Source organism: Saccostrea cucullata, unplaced genomic scaffold (assembly GCF_032062105.1).
Source record: "Saccostrea cucullata isolate Sc308-1 unplaced genomic scaffold, CSIRO_AGI_Scuc_v1 ctg2549, whole genome shotgun sequence".
Lineage (NCBI taxonomy): Eukaryota > Metazoa > Mollusca > Bivalvia > Ostreida > Ostreidae > Saccostrea > Saccostrea cuccullata.
The window spans coordinates 107,471-124,557 of NW_026941058.1; the positions used below are offsets into that span (position 1 = coordinate 107,471).

The 17,087-nt window shown below is 31.7% G+C and overlaps 1 protein-coding gene across 1 annotated transcript; it reads right to left on the reverse strand.

The window, feature by feature from the left end:
- Positions 1-9,293: 9,293 nt before the first annotated feature.
- On the reverse strand, positions 9,294-12,996 carry LOC134257031 (uncharacterized). The gene is made up of 5 exons (XM_062739687.1): positions 12,377-12,996; positions 12,056-12,230; positions 11,589-11,824; positions 11,379-11,485; positions 9,294-11,140 (listed from the first exon to the last, which is right to left on the reverse strand). The coding sequence occupies exons 3-5, from the start codon at positions 11,718-11,720 to the stop codon at positions 10,834-10,836; spliced, it is 546 nt and encodes a 181-aa protein (XP_062595671.1). The 5' UTR covers positions 11,721-11,824; positions 12,056-12,230; positions 12,377-12,996; the 3' UTR covers positions 9,294-10,833.
- Positions 12,997-17,087: the final 4,091 nt, after the last annotated feature.

Genomic DNA, 17,087 nt, shown 5'->3' on the forward strand with positions numbered 1-17,087 from the left:
AATTAGCGAGAAATACTCGCAAAATGCGAGTTGATTTTTAAAACAGCGAGTAAAAATAGAAGACACTCGAAATTTTTAGCGAGGGGTGATTTTTGACCCAAATAGTCTTGTATCCATATTTTTCTGGTAATTTGCCTTGCGTTCTTGAAACTTGAACAGTCACAATGCATTCGGTAATCCCCGGTTGATTCTGTCACCAAATCTCAATCAGCTGATGCAATTCATACAAAAATGTTTCATTGTAATTTGATTTGACATATAAAATGTGTCAACCTTGTCAAAATTTACCTTAGATAAAAAGAGTAATCATTATTATTACATCAAATAATTTCTTCCATAACTTTCTGAAGTTTGTTTTCTGCAGCTAGACATGCAGCCATGTTAGGTGTGCTGTAAATATCGCACCTGGTTAATTATGTACGGGATGATTCACCCCATTTTTCAGTAGCAAAAAATCCCAACCTACCGTCCCTTGATCAAATTGATTTTTTTTGGGGGGGGGGAATGTTACAGGAAATAAATATATTTTAGTGTTATTTTTTTTTTAGGCCATATTACCATTTTTTAATGTAAAAACATTGATGATCTTAATTCTGTACTGACCTACTATAGAAGGCCCTGTATTATTCTTGATTTAAATGAGCATGAAAAAGACATTTAATCCTTCTTTTAATTTTAAAATGTAGATCTTCATTTTAGCCTGTAGATTTTATATGTACAGGCTAAAATTAGCCTGTGATTAAAAAAGTTAATTTGGATCCCTGAAGTATGATATTTAACTGTATTAAAATTTATTTAATAAATTGGTCCTAAAATCAAAATTACGCAGTCTTTAAATCAAACAAATTTTGTCTTCTTCTGTCATGTTAAATTCAGAGTCACTAAACAACATTAAAGAATTCTACTTTTTACTTTTTCAGTCCACGAGAGTAAAAGGAATAAAGTTGACAGGACTTATTTCCGCAATTTCCCTGGTAGCAGCTTATGATGGAACCAACAGCAGTAGACAAAGCCCGCTTTATCAAACAAAGGTAAGTATCCTGAGAAGTGTTTGTAGCAATTCTTGTACTCTCTCCTGCATTGAAGCTTCAGGTCCAAGGCAAATCTCTCTTATGGCCTTGGTTCTCCCTGGAAACGTGATTGCTGAATGGATCAAGCCTTAGCAGTTTGCTTTCTTTGAGTCAAAAAAGTCCTTCAGGTTTTCAAAATGACATGTCCTTGTTTTTCAGATGCAGCGGCAGTGTCTCCATCACTGGTGCAATGGAAAATGACTAGTGGACAGCCATCACTTTGTAATTCGTCAACACAATTATTGGCCCATCTCTTCTCATCTCCAATGGTGGTCTCTGGAGGAATGGTTGCAGTGCGTCCTGGGCAGGTAACTTCCTTTCCTTTGCTTTATAGTAGGTGTGCATGTGCCTTTTTTTGCATAGTGTATTCCCACAGAACACTGCCAACGTGACAACAGTTTTCCTCCGAGCTACATTTTCACTTAGGGTATAAATCACTTGGGTGGCAGTTTGGAATGGGGTTTTTCAATGGCACTGAAGGTGGCATTATTGTACTGAACATCTCCTTCTGCTGCGATAGTGGGTGTCAGGAAGTCCATATTTTTCATTAAGTTTGTCAATATTCTGCCTTACTTATTTACATTGATGGTAATTTTCCAATTTTGTTGCAGGTCTGTTGCATGTTGGCGGCTGACGCTGGTGCAATGGTTTGCACTAAGAAGCATACTATACAATTACCCTCTGTTGTACTGGTACCCTGGTGACCGACAGCCATGGCCACATTCAGCTCTGCAGCTCTTCATCCCCTGCTAGATCTTCTCACCTCTTCATAAAGCTTTTCTCAGTGAATGGTATAGTGGCATTTCTTACATCGAATGGAAAGGATCCATGCCAGGCCTCTTTTTTCTTCCCCATGCTGATTCCAGTCCAGTGGACCATCACAGTCTGGAAACTTATGTGAGTGTTCTTTAGATGCATTGTTCCACAATTTAGCAGTCTTTTCTTGGTGAAGTACTTTGTATAATTTTGAATTCAGGTCATCTGGCACAGCTTCCTTGTAGGTGTCTACTGGCTGGACCTCACTTGACCAGGGTTGTAGAATCTTCATCTCACTGCTTCGACTCTTTGCATCTATAACTGCTAACATTCCATTTTTCTGTTGCCATACAATGTCCTGAGACTCTTCTTTACTTAGACTTCTTATGGGAACAAGAAATTGGACTGGGCCTGTGGTCCCTTTATTTTTCTGACCTACAAGAATATTTCAAAATATCATAAAGCCCAATTTCAATAAAAAATATTGTCTAGCCCCTGGTTTACAAAACCTGACATGTACCACTGGAATTAAAATAATTAATCAATTACCATTGAACTTTTCTTAATATTAAGCAAAGTTTTTATGGCCAAATTGTCATAAGTATTGAATTAAATGGGTGTAAAAATGCAATGACATCAAAAAGTTTTGAAACTGGCTTAAATATTAGTTAAATAATGACTCTGATGAATCAAAAGACTTGGCATGAAGGTTTACCATTTAATTTATTAATGTCAGTAAAATGTGAAGTTCTTTTCAAGGAAAGTTCTTTTGCAACAGAAAAAGCCTCAAAATGGCACATTTAAGGGTGAAATTCATTAGAGACAATTTATTTTTATAGCCGTTCGCCCAGGCTAATTAAAATTTGGATATTTTGTGCAAAATTCAATAACAAATCACATATCTCAAGATCTTTGTGTGCGATGCCTGTGGATGGTGTTATTGTCAAAGAAAATTCCATTGAAAATTGTGTTTCTGCAACTTTTTAAGAAAATACTGGGAAATGCACCTGTTTATGACGTCATAATTAGCATTTAAAAACACATGTGAGAAAAATGACTTGTATGATTTTTCTGCATTGAATTTTAATTATTTAAAAAGCATGAGTTTTCAACTTTTAAACCAGTTTCATTTTTTAGAAAATCACAGGGCAAAAGTTGTATGAAAACCATACCTTCTTCTTGTCATAAGTATTGAATTAAATGGGTGTAACATCTAGGTAGGAATTGAAAGTTAGGGTGCATGGGTCTTTGTTGCATTAGTACCTATATAAGAAAGATGAATAACAAAATGACTTTTCTTCAATTTTCATTTAATTTCATTAATGTTTAGTAAAATGTCTTAAAGTTCTTTTGCAAGGAAAGTTCTTTTGCAAGGAAATAGCCAATCAAAATAAACTTTAGTCATTTGTAGTTCTATACAATACATATAGAGACAATTTATTTTTATATTTTTCCATGTTCAGCATCTTTTTTTAGGCCTACAATATAAAATTTGGACTTGTGTACAAGGAATATCATATCATTAGCAGGATTATCCCACTGAATTAAAGGAAACTCTTTTTTTTAGGTGTGCATGATGGAACTTCCTGGATGGTGTGTTAAGGCTGATTGTCAACATGTCAAACCCACAATCATGTGTTTCAGAGTAGGTATGTTTATACTGTCAATTTCTGTCTTAAAAGCCGCAGGTATGCAGCATATTTTTTCTTAACTCATAGAACAAGGTTCACTTATTGCCCTTTTTGGCCTTGTGAATTTCTGAAAAACTGAAACTGCTTACTTTTATTTAACAATGCATCCTATATCATTTAGACCTTTGGTGAATACATGTCTATCAAAAGTGATATAATTTTCTGGTTAGAATTAATTATTGAAAATAACTTTTAATTTTTTTTTTATTATTTGGTTCTTTTTATCATTTCAGGCTTTAGGTGAAAGTGGTCTGTCACTGAGTCAACAATTACTGAGCCAATATTTGGTGCCAATGATTCACAAGCTGAAAAATAAGGACAAAGCCAGCATAATACCAGGCTTGGTAATATGTTTATCAGATACTTATTTTGGCAAATAGTGTTGTTTCTTTCCATCATTAACATTAAAGCTGATTACTTGTATCTTAAATATTATATTAAGGACCCTCTCTACACAAGTGCAAATTTTTTTGGGACATTGAGAAAAATATATTGTATAAAAGAGTTAATATTGAGCTTGTTTTCTTAATTTTCAATGTATGCTGCGTGGCATTTACAAGTACCCCTGGGAAAATGTTCAAAGACAACACAGTATCAGTGAATAGAAATCATTGTTAATTACTTCAATAGAAAAAATACATGTAAATAACACGTTCAGTTAATTTATCTTGGCCTTTTAAAATGTTAAGAATGCTTGAATTGATTACAAATTGAGTAAAATATTGAAAATTTATATTTTTAGCTCACCTGAGCTGAAGGCTCAAGTGACCTTTTCTGATCACATTTTGTCCGGCATCCGTCTGTCTGTAAAATTTTCACATTTTTGACTTCTTCTCAAGAACCGCTGGGCCAATTTCAACCAAACTTGCCACAAAGCATCCTTGGTTAAAGGATTCACTTGTTACTATAAATAGAAATTTCTGTGAAATGCTTTCAAATTGCTACTCCTCCTACAGTTTGTTCCGATTTCAGTATGACTTGGCACACAAATAGACTATACTAAGATACATAATTCTGTGCATTGGTTTTTATTTTGATGAGCGGCAAGGATAATTTCTCTATTTATTGCTGTATAAACCAGTAGAGCTACAGTCTGGACAGAGACTTCTGGTTTCTATCATTATCAATATAAATACCCTAACTACTTGTACTTTAAATAATATATCATAGTAAATAATCACGGAATTCATTGTATTTCTATAGTGTTGGACAACTGGAGGCTTGCCTTGTTTTACTCAAACTGGAGCTGTGGGGAAAGAGTCCAGAGATATTTTCCCCATGGATGTGTTTCAAAGAATTCTGATGGAGCTTGGAGCAGTCTCGGTTATGGGAGATAATTTCGCTATTTGTGTTCTTCCAAAAGTTTCCATGTGACCTAGAGATAGACTCAGAAGATGATTTTGCTACCCATGTTTTTCCAAGATTTCCCATACGGCCTGGACCAGGACAAACCACCAGGAATACTATGTGAAGGAACCTTTATAATTTTTGGATGGTTGTGGGAATTTGATGTATTTTTGTATTGTATAACCATGACATTTTCCATGATATATCTAGGATAATAGAAGAATTCATTTTACGTGATAATTGTTTAAGATCACTTAGGCTCACTGTTTTATCTGAGTGAGACAGTATCATTTAGAGAGAATTTAATCATTTTTTATGTAAGTTAACACACCCTAAAAATGAGAAGTATTGAGGTATAATAATTATACTTTTTTCCTTATACATAAATTTCCTTTTTAAAGTTTTGTATGTCTTTTTTTGAACATTTTTTAATACATGTATAAAGTTTTTTTTAGTTATATTATTTAAGCTAAAAAGCGTTGCAGGTATTTATACCAGTGATTTTCTGAATGCTTAAAAGAAACTACTTTTAGCTGATTACCTTAAATTGTTTCCATACATAAGAAATCTAGTTAACAGTGTGGTTTTTTTTTCTTTATACATGTATTATCCATTAATTGCAATTCTTTTTGATAAGTTATGTAAGCTTAAAGAAAAGTTTTTCCCAATCAACACTTGTCATAGTTTAAAAGATTTAGATGAAAGCAAAAGATGTACTGGATATTTGAATCAGCATTCGTCTGAATTTTAAAGTTAAAAGCAAGGGAGGTAGTGTTTGTCTGAATTAGGAACCTTAAAAACAAGGAGTTATATTTTTTTTTTAAAAATCAGTACTTGATCATGAATAAACAGATTTAATACAAGGGAGGTTTTTAGTGCTTACCTGAATATTTAAATTTAAAAGTAGGGGAGGTATTTGGTACTACTTGTCTGAATATTTAAGTTTAAAAATAGGGAGGTATTTAACTTTAAAAATAGTGAGGTATTTAATGCTTATCTGAATATTTAGATTTAAAGTTTGAATATTTAATTTTAAAAAAGTGAGGGAGGTATTTAGTGCTTGTCTGAATATTTAAGTTAAAAAAATTGTGGGGGAAGTATTTATAGTTTCTTGCCTGAATATTTAAATTTAAAAGTGAGATAATGAATTAGTGCTTGCCTGAATATACAAGTTTTAAAACGAGGGAGTTAGTTTTTGCCTGAATATTTAATTTTTAAAGGAGGGAGGTTGTTAGTGTTTACCTGTATTAACTATGGAAGTTTTAAACAAGGGGAGTACATAGAACTTGCCTGAATATTTAAGTTTTAAGACGAGGGAGGTATTTAGTGCTTGCCTGTCATTTACTATGGAAATTTTATATGAGGGAGGTATTTAGTGCCTAATATTTATTTTAAAAAACGGAGGTATTTAGTACTTGCCTGAATTGTTAAGTTTCAAAATGACGGAAGTATTTAGTGCTCTTCTGAATATGAAAGTTTTAAAAAATGAGGGAGGTACATGTAGTTAGTTCTTGTATGAATAATTAATTTCAAAGTGAGCAAGGTTGTTAATGTGTACCTGTATTAACAATGAAATTTGAAATGAGGGAGGTTTTAATTAATTGCCTGAAATTTACTAATCCTATACAATTTTTAAAGTGGATGGTATTTTGCCCGCATATCTAAGTTTTAAGATGAGAGAGGTAGTGCCTGCATGAAGATGAGGGAGGTATATTAATTGTTTTTTTAAATGCATTTGAGATCATCAGTTATTCCCAGAATATTGAGTTCAAAAGCAAGGAGGATTTTCATGCTTATCAAAATACTAATCAAAAGCTTTTGTAACAGGAGTCAAGGGTTTATAAAACCTCTCTCTATACCCTATTACAACTATTAACATTGAAATGTTTGACTTTTTTTATAACAAGAAAATGTCACCCTTCTTTAGATTTTTTTAATGAGCAAGTTAAATTTTTACAAAAGTAGTTTAGAAAGGGTAATTTCTGTGGTTTATATTATTTACAGTGTTTTCTGCTTTTTAATTCATTTCAATGGCAAAACTTTTTTTTTATCAAACTGAAAATTCCTTGAAAAATTGGGTCAATGAAAGTGTTGAAGATGACGAACAGTGATTGATCCAAAACAAAAACTGTAATCAATACAAATCTGTAAATAAGGCATCAAACAAGGATCAGAGGAAATCACAGATGTGGGATCAGGTGCCTTGGAGGACTAAGCATTCCATAATGACCCGGTCACCGCTGTTATTAGCATAATGTAATTATAAGAAATACGGAATATTCCGTGCTCAAATTCAGTATAAAACAAAGCTGAAATATTTCAGTCATAATAACCACAGAAATTATCCAATGTATGGTATTTTTATGGTAGATATTCTGTCTTTCTTCTTCCTTTCTCTTTTTTTTTTCTAAAGCTTAAAGAAGCAAGTTCTTTTTTTCTTCTGACTATCCCCCTTTTTTTTTTAAAGTTAAGTTGTTTTTTTTTTTTAAATATTTCTTTTAATTTAAATGATGTAATACTATCTCTTCTTTCTTTCTCTTATTTTTTTTATAATCAAACTTCACAACGAAATGGAAAGTTTTAACCTATTTTCTTTTACTGGTTGTCAACAATGTCCATATGTGAAGTACAAAACTTTATTAACACAATTATATGAAAATGATATTTGACCAACAAAACTATTTTCTTTTACCCCTTTTTATGTGTCACCATGAAAACCACAGAAAGTTTAGAAGGAACAAGTTTGGCTTTCCAGAAAGCCTGAAATGTCATCTCTTTAGTATCAATAATGTGAAAGAAAGAAAACAGAAAGGGAAATATTTTAATGCAATGAATATATGGATTATTATACCTGAAGTTCCCGAATGACTTATTCAGCAAACAGAAAACTAAGCTGACAGGTATTTTTAAAATAAGAAAGAGCAGTCCAAAGATAATTGCTACCCACATGGGCTAAGTATATAAACCTTTCAAAAGAAGCCACCTTTACCTACGTTTTGTTAAGGGACTCCGACCCTCAGCCAGGAAGGACAACTCTTTAATTTATAATTTAATTCAAAAAGGCTTCAAAAGAAACTTGAAAATTGAATCTTTTCATGCAACAATTTTCATTTTATGCCTCTCAATGTGCTTCAAGGTTCTTTGAACTTCTCAGAAAGGTCTAATTAAAAGTAGAAATTTTTATCCCATGAAAGCATTTTTAGATACCAGTCTTTATTAACATGATATGAAATTAAAAGTGATTTATGGAGCTTTGCATAGAACCTTAAAACACATTGAGAGGCATATAATGAAAATTGTTGCATGAAAATATTTAATTTTCAAGCTTCATTTAAAAACTTTTTGAATTAAATTATAAATTAAAGAGTTGTCCTTCCTGGCTGAGGGTCGGAGTCCCTTAAACTAAAATTTTTAGGCCAAACGCAGGGACGACGTAATATAGCGACTGCAAATTTTAAATAATAGCCATGCTGAAGATCAATAGAACCGAAGAAATGAAAGTTTGGGCCAAAAAAAAATTAATTCTTCTCCTTGTATAATACAGCAAAACTTCAGAGCGCTGAAGATTACTTGCTGGTGCAGGCAACAGCGATTAAAAATGAGGGGCAGATTACCACGCAGGGATTTAACTATGGATACTACCTATATATTTATTAATGCCTATAAAAGTGATTTTTCCTTCTTATTGTACGTTTATCACAGACTGCTTTGGTTTCATTTTACTGATATTTAAAAAAAAAATTGCAGCCATTCTTTATTTAGGAAATAAAAGCCAGAGTTAAATAAAAACAAAATAATGAAGAGAAAAAAAATTAAAACATTTATTGAAAAGAACATTTTTCAGTTAAAAAAAAATCAAGTAAAGATTTTAATACAATAATAATGAAATGAAGGAATAAACTTGATATGATTTAAAATGGAATGATATGTTTTAAGAAGTTGAACAGAATTTTTTATGCATAATATATAATCCTTCTGAAGTTTTGAAAATGTAAAAATGTACAGAATATTAATTATTATACTTCCAAAGATATGTCAGTAATAAAGGTGAAAGGCGTAAAAAATCAATAAAGAAAAACTACAAATACAAACTATCTGTGGTAGTAAAAAAAAAAACAACTCAAATTCTTCATACAAATACAATTTTCAAACAAAATGTATGTACATAAATTCTGCCGTACAATGTATTTTAAGATCGGAATTATACAAACATTATAAAAAAAAGCCTTTCGTGAATAAATGAAAAATATTTCACACACTCATTGTGTATATAAAGTACAAACTATTGTTATAAAGTTATGATTCAAGCTCTATATAAATGTTATGCATCAAAAGAGATATATCTTTTGTCGGCAGTAAAATATGATTCTATCTGGAATACAATTATTGTATATTTAAACAACTACATATTTTAAAACTCTACCTGGAATACAACTAAACTTACATATTTTAAACTCCACCTGGAATACAACTAAACTATATTTAAACAACTACATATTTTAAAACTCTACCTGGAATGCAAATGTATACTTAAACAACTACCTGGAATACATCTAAACTATATTTAAACAACTACATATTTTCAAACTCTACCTGGAATGCAAATGTATACTTAAACAACTACCTGGAATACATCTAAACTATATTTAAACAACTACATATTTTCAAACTCTACCTGGAAGAAAACTAAACTATATTTTAACAACTACATTTTAAACAACTACAAGCAAATACTACTGATTATGTGAACATAATTCAGTTTTAAACCTTATATACACACACCAACAGGACAATTGTAAATTATGTAATGTCCACATGTATCTGACAAGAAGCGCATAAGGAAAAATGAAATATGCATTCTGAGAAATGTTAAAGTTGAAATATTATGACTGTTAAAACTCAGTTGTAGGAGTGTAATCAATTGCAGTTTTAAAAAGTGAACACAAAGCCAAAATTACTGAACAAAAAGACACATGCTGAAAAAATGCCCAGTACATAAAATCATTGTTGTTGAGCATCTAAATAAAAAAATGTGCACAAAAAGGGAAAATAACAAAACATTCCAAGAAATTTCAAATTACATACAATCATAATCTTGATTATCAGTTGTACACTAGCATATACTTCCATAAATTGTGCACAAAAAGGAACATAACAAAACATTTTAAGAAATCTCAAGGACATACAGTCATAATCTTGATTATCAGTTGTACGCTAGCATATACTTCCATAAATTGTGCACAAAAAGGAACATAACAAAACATTCCAAGAAATCTCAAGGAGATACAGTCATAATCTTGATTATCAGTTGTACGCTAGCAATACTTCCATAAATTGTGCACAAAAAGGAACATAACAAAACATTCCAAGAAATCTCAAGGACATACAGTCATAATCTTGATTATCAGTTGTACTCTAGCATATACTTTCATAAATTGTGCACAAAAAGGAACATAACAAAACATTCCAAGAAATCTCAAGGACATACAGTCATAATCTTGATTATTGGGCATCTACTTAAAAGAATTGTGCACAAAAAAAAAACAAAGAAAAAAACCACATTCCAAGAAATCTCAACAGACATATTTAAATCAAGATTGTTTATCATCAGTACTATACAGAAAGCCAGTCAGAAATATTTTTTAAAGTTATAAACCAGTCCAAGTAATGTTAAAGTGCATGTAATCCTAATGAATGTTTAGGATCAGTTGTACAATAAAGAAAAAAGTTAAACTCAAAGAAAAAATATTTCTGAGCATATTCTAGTAATCATGATTGTTAACAATCATGTGACAGATAATAAAAATTACGCATGATAACATTTGAAATACTGAACATACTGGGCAAAAATTGGAGAACAATTATTGTAAGAGAAGTGCAAGTTCATAAAATAATTATTGTTCTATCAGTTATCCTTGTAATAATGTACATAACTTCAAAGACAGGATAAATGTTTTCTTTCCAACAAATCATAAAATATATTTTATGTGCGCAAGTTTGTTGCCATTAGCAACGTAAGAAACTGTAAATGGAATTTTATTTACAATCCTTGACACGGTTGTGCTGTCTAGTGCAGTATCACAGTTCATGCAAGACAAGAGGGACTGGATGAGTTCTGTGAACATGGTATAAGTCTGCATGTTCATGCCATTTCTTTGAAGGAGGATTTTACGTACTGCCCCAGAACCAGCACTTGCTGCGGTATAGTGCATATTGCAAGTTGTGCAGATGTTGTTTTGCAGCTTTTTCTTGCAGCATGGTGGGTTTATACAGCAGCTGTGAAATAAATTGAAAGAGAAATACTTACTTCTAAGGAGAATTGGAAAAATTTACAAAAAGTTATAGTAAGCATGCTTTTTATGATCAATAATATTGGAAGATTCTATTTGATATATATTTTTCCAGTGTTATAAATGATATAAATAAATGATGTAGACTTGTAGTTTACTAATAAGTGTCTTTATTATGAAAAGATGTTTAATTCCTCAATATGTAGTTTGATATAACATTTTACCTGTACAGATACAGGGATTGGACCCCTAGCACCTGCCCGGTGACTTTACTGAGGTCTTCATCTTCAGAATCGTCTGTGGATGAGATATCATCAATGTCTGGCATGAACTGAAAATATTAATAAATAATGATAGATCACAGACCGATACAGACAAATTTTAACATAAAATTATTTTAACAGAGAGGTTTAAAGACTCTAAAAATACTATACCTCTATAGACGATCCAGTAGGCTTACTGCCAAGAACTGGCTTCTGTGATTGCAGCACATGATCGAACTTGGAAATCCTAGAAAAGTTCAACAGTTTAACGTAATTTCCTTTTGCAATTTCTGTTTCAGCCATGTCAGGGCAACATTAATAGATCCGGTGTTATCTTTGATTTTGATTCTTTTAAATTTTACTTCTTCCTGGGTTTCTCGAATTCGTTTTGTTGTGGTCTTGTTGCACTAAAAATTGCAAAGTAAAATTTATAAACATGATAAAAAATTATCATGTATATGAATAAATGTTATGTTTTTGAGAATATTAAGATATACATGTAATATGTACAAATAATAAATTATCAATGCAGATAAGAATGTGAAATTAAAAGAAAATGTGAGTCTGATAAAGAAAACATTCTTTAAAGTACATGTTCTTTAAAAACCCAATATAAAATTATATCAATAAGTACTTACTGCAACTACTTGACCACACACTGTGATTGTTGTTTTTTGAGGTGATATTGCGGCATCTTTCACATCCCAGATTTTCCCACTTTTTGTTTCTCTCTCATAATTTTCTCTCAACTCTTGCGGGACTTGTAGTGGACTACTGACAAAAACATCCGACTTCACCGTCACTGCAATGTTACTAAAATGTAAAAAAAAAAAAAAATTGTCTTTTACGATGCATTTAAAACAGAGTTAAATTTCAGGTTTACTTTGTTAATGTAAAAGGCCTTTATGCCACCAACTATTTACTCATTTATTCGGTATTTAATATTTGAAACAATGTACCCATTTGGTTTTTTGATCACATCCTTAATGATGATGCTTTCATTTTTTTTACGAGTGGAAAGTGATCGACAGCATAAAAAATAAAGTTGTCGTATTTTGTAATGTCAGCACAGGTTACCTGGAGCATTGTTTCTTCTCCTCTTTTGGTAGATTTGTATGGTTGGGGCTTCCCACAGTCAAGTACACAAACTTTGAAGAAGCCATTACAGAATTCATCCTTCTCAGGATTCTGTGGTAGACTATTTAACGAGATGAAATCTGAAATTATGGAAAAAATATTCAAAGTTTGTCAACATAAAAAAAAAACAACCTGAAAATGGATATGTGACCCAAATGCATAATAAAATGTTACATACCTTATAAAAATTAAGAAGCACTTCTGTTATGATATAATGAAGATACATGCCTCACAATCAATTTAAAATTTGGGCAAAAAATTTCAATCAAATTCTATAAGTGCAAGGTCAAGAATTATACTCAGTATATATATATATGCAAAACTTAGGAATGCAGAAATGAAAAATTTATTTGAGTAAGTTAAATTTTTCCAACATATTTAGGTACTCGTTCAACACTAGCTGATCTGGTTTTATCTTACCAAGGCATAATCCTGTTAAGAAAACACCTTGCAAGCTGTTTACACGCCTTAATGCAACATATGCTTGACCATTTTGAAACAAAGTATCACCAAGACATAAATTAACTGCTTCATTTAATGTTAAACCTTGAACTTTATGGACAGTTGCAGCCCAACAAGGCATCAATGGAAAAGTTTTTCTGATTATGTATCATCCATCATTATAAAATTCTTGACTATACATTTCAATACTTACAGATCCATTAAAATTGCAAACTGATTTTGGTAGTTTTTCTGAATTATTGAATTTAACATCAACGGACTTGACAATTATTTCATCATTACAGGGAGTTGTGTGTATTGCATGTATATAACCTCTTGCTCCATTTACTAATCCAAACTTGACACAAAGGTTTCTAACTAACATTACTCTTGTTCCAACGGACAAGGTTAGTGAAGATAATAAGCCACCAGCATCACGATCATCAATCGGGATTAAATTAGCATCATCAACTTCAATGTCAGGTGTTAAATCATTTTGTGAGAAAAAATGCTGGGCTTTTACAACAAATTCCTCAGTTGTTCTTTTGGACGTTTGAGTTATGATGTTCAACTTGCTTACAAGTAGGAAATATATGAAAAATGGATGAGAAATTTGAATGGTCTCTAACTAAACGGGTTTTTAATAAGGCAATGTCATTTTCATTCATATTTCCAATCCTCACTCTATTGAGCAGTTTCATATATGTGATATCTTCAGCTTGCCTAACATTTTGTTGCAGTACAAATGGTAGAAATCCATTCCACAAAATAGAATGACAAAAAGCAAAACTTCCACGTACTGGTGAGTGGTCTTAACTGAAAGAGATCTCCCACAAGAATCATATGAAAGCCACCAAATGGCAGGTCATTATTTCTGATTGCCTGCAATCGTAAATGAATGTGTTCTAACATTACTGCACTTACCATACTTATCTCATCTATGACTATGGTATGAACATATTGAAAAGTATTTCTGAGCTTCTACAACACTTGTGAAGACAATTGTTTAAAATCATAGTTCTTTGAGTGCTGAACTGGTATTTTTAATGCAGAATGAATTGTATAACCATTAATGTTGCATGCTGCAACACCAGTTGGTGCCAAAACAACAACAGGATTTACTCCTGCATATAAGGCATGCATAGTATTGGTATATTCTACAAGAGTTTTAATTAAATAGCTCTTTCCGACACCTGCACCACCAGTAATAAATATCTGTAATTGAGATTTGCTTCTTTGAAAGTGGTTTTTCACATACAAAAATATTTTCTGCTGATCATTTGTTAAAGACTCGATAGATTGTATAAAATCTGTGTTGCTAATACCAGTTGCTAACTGATGCCATTCAATATCATCATTGGCAATTGAGGTAGTTTTGTTAAAGATACTTTTTCTGATGTGTTCAGCACTAGAGCTATTTGAATCAACACATGGAATTGTATCATTTATAATCACTGGTGGACAATTTTCATAATCTGATACTGGTGTTACATTTATTTCTGCCTCTGATAAATGTACAGATCGAATAATATTTTCTAGTTCATCACCTGAATAACCAATATTCACAGCTTGTTTGTCAAAATCATTATTCTTATTGATAAAAGCTGCTTTGTATGAATTTTCCTACAACAACATTTATCATTAAAATTTATAAATATCTGTAGATGTTTTACGTTATTAGAAAGAATTTGAAAGACGAAAAAGAAGAAAAAATGTGTATTTGAATTTAAACATATTTTATTTATATAATCAATTGGATCAGACACAAGTTTTTCCAACTTAGAATGTCCTCTCCAACACAAACAAAGAAAAAACAAATTTATATACACGTGATGAACAACAAACAAATCTACAATGCAAAAAAAAGAAGAAAAGGGTGCAGAGAGATAAGAAAGGTAGGGAATAGAAGTGCAAGTAAAGATGAAAGAAGGAAGGGGATGCAAAGGATACAGAATGGTCACGCTTGCTGCTCAAAAAATCTTTTCGAATTTTTAATATACTTATGTACGGCTTTAACAATAATGATATTGTTTGTTGACCCAAGTTTAGGTCCCCAAAAAGAATTTTGTCAAGGTCTATTTCTCCTTTGTTATTTTTTATAGTATGAAATAATTCTGTTCTTATTTCAGTAAAATTTTAACAATAGAGGAAGAAATGCTCAGTGTTTTCATTGATATATCCACAAGAACACTGGGTATTGTCTGAAAGTCTAAACTTAAACAGATCTGACTTAAGGAGGCTTACGTCGTGTCTCATTCTGGTTAAAATTGAATTCATTTTTTTTGTCGCCACAAGAAAGATATTTTGGGGGAGAATCACCTTTAGAGAGTCTCTTTTTAAAAGCATTTATAGTGTCTAGGTTTCTAATCTCAGTAGGCAATGCATTCCATGCTGATATTGTAGATGGAAAAAAATTAGTTTTTTTAATAAATTTGTTCTACATTGGGGAATAACAATATTATTACTATTTCGTAGATCATAATGGGTAGTTTGAGAGACTTCAGGGGGTAATAGATTTAGTAAATATTCTGGTGCGAGGCCATGTTTTATGTATAGGTTACATCATAGAAGCCGAGTAGTATTGATTATATCGTTTTCATGGTGCGTGGAAATCGAGGGCGCGGAGCGCCCGAGATTTTCACGCCCCATGAAAACGATACAACCAATAGTAAGCACGAGGTATCTATGATGTAAGCAACTTGTCGCATGTCTGATGACGTAAATTTCATTGAGAATGTCAGAATTCATTAAAAAAAATATTCAGCGTGTCATTAACTCAAGATTCATTTCAAGCTAGCTCTCCAACATGTCGGACGTTCTTAGTGAATTTGACTTTGACTTTTTAACTGAGTTTAAAAATTTAGACAATTTATCTTTGAGCCAGGCACTCGACAAATATGAAATCACAAGAAATATCAAGGAGTTTAACAATATAAAGTCTGGAGATTTTACCGTAACTTTCAAAATGGATTTTGAACGACCGGGAGCTTTCAACTAAGTTATATACATGTATTTTAATTTAGTTAAAGGCTAAGAAATTTTTCTGCAGTTCTGAACTTGTGAAATAAAATCAGTTTTTTTCTTATGACCTGATTTCTGCCTCCTGCAGTGATATATGAAGGGGCGTGGAAAGTATTATCGCATATGTGATATGGGATATATCACAATACAAAGATCAAAGAAAATCACCGCAGATATGCGACAATTTATTCAATAAACATAATTTTCTCTTTTCCCGTCTACAAGCAAGAGTTTCCCATCCCGTTTCGAAATATAGTGATTTACGAGAAGCATAAATAGGAAGGCCTGTGACAATACGCGCAGCTTCTAATTGTAATTTCTCCAGCCTATCACTTTTATTAAGATATGACTGAAGTTGTCTGGACCAGAGGCTTTTTTTGAATCTAAAGTTTCAATAATATCGACAATTTTGTTTTCGTTAATTATTACTATATTTTCAAGTTTGGCTTCTGTTCTTGATTCGAATTCGGGGAGGTCTTTATCTATGTTATCATTAGAAGAAACTTTACAGAAATAAGCATTCAGTAATTCACATTTTCCTTCATCTGTAAAAAAACATAGTTATCATTTTCTTTTAATGGAGGAACGGAGTGTGACGGCTTTGAACTTTTCAATAATCTGCGAACTATCTGCCAATAAGTTTTTGAGATTGTACAATTTAGATGATTGAATGATTCATTCAGGTTTAACAAGTACTCTTCTTCTATAGTTTCTTTTTTAAATTGTTGACTTTATTTCTTTGTTTACGGCATTTTGCTTTATCTTCATCTTTTTTTGATTTTCTGTAAGCTTTTCTAAATTTTTCGCGCAAGTTTATTTCTTTCCTAATTTCAGAATTGAACCAAGGTTTATCGTCCGGTCTTACTATTACATCTTTTTGTGGGATGTGTTCATTCACTAATTTTGAAATTTTCCGTTAAAATTAACTACATCAACATCAACATCTTCGCTATTTAAGATTTCATCCCAATTTGTTTCATTCATATCCGTTCTAAATAGATCAAAATTAGCTCTTTTGTACAGGAAAATCTTTCGAACATACGTATTTTTGATCGCGATGTCTAGTTTGAG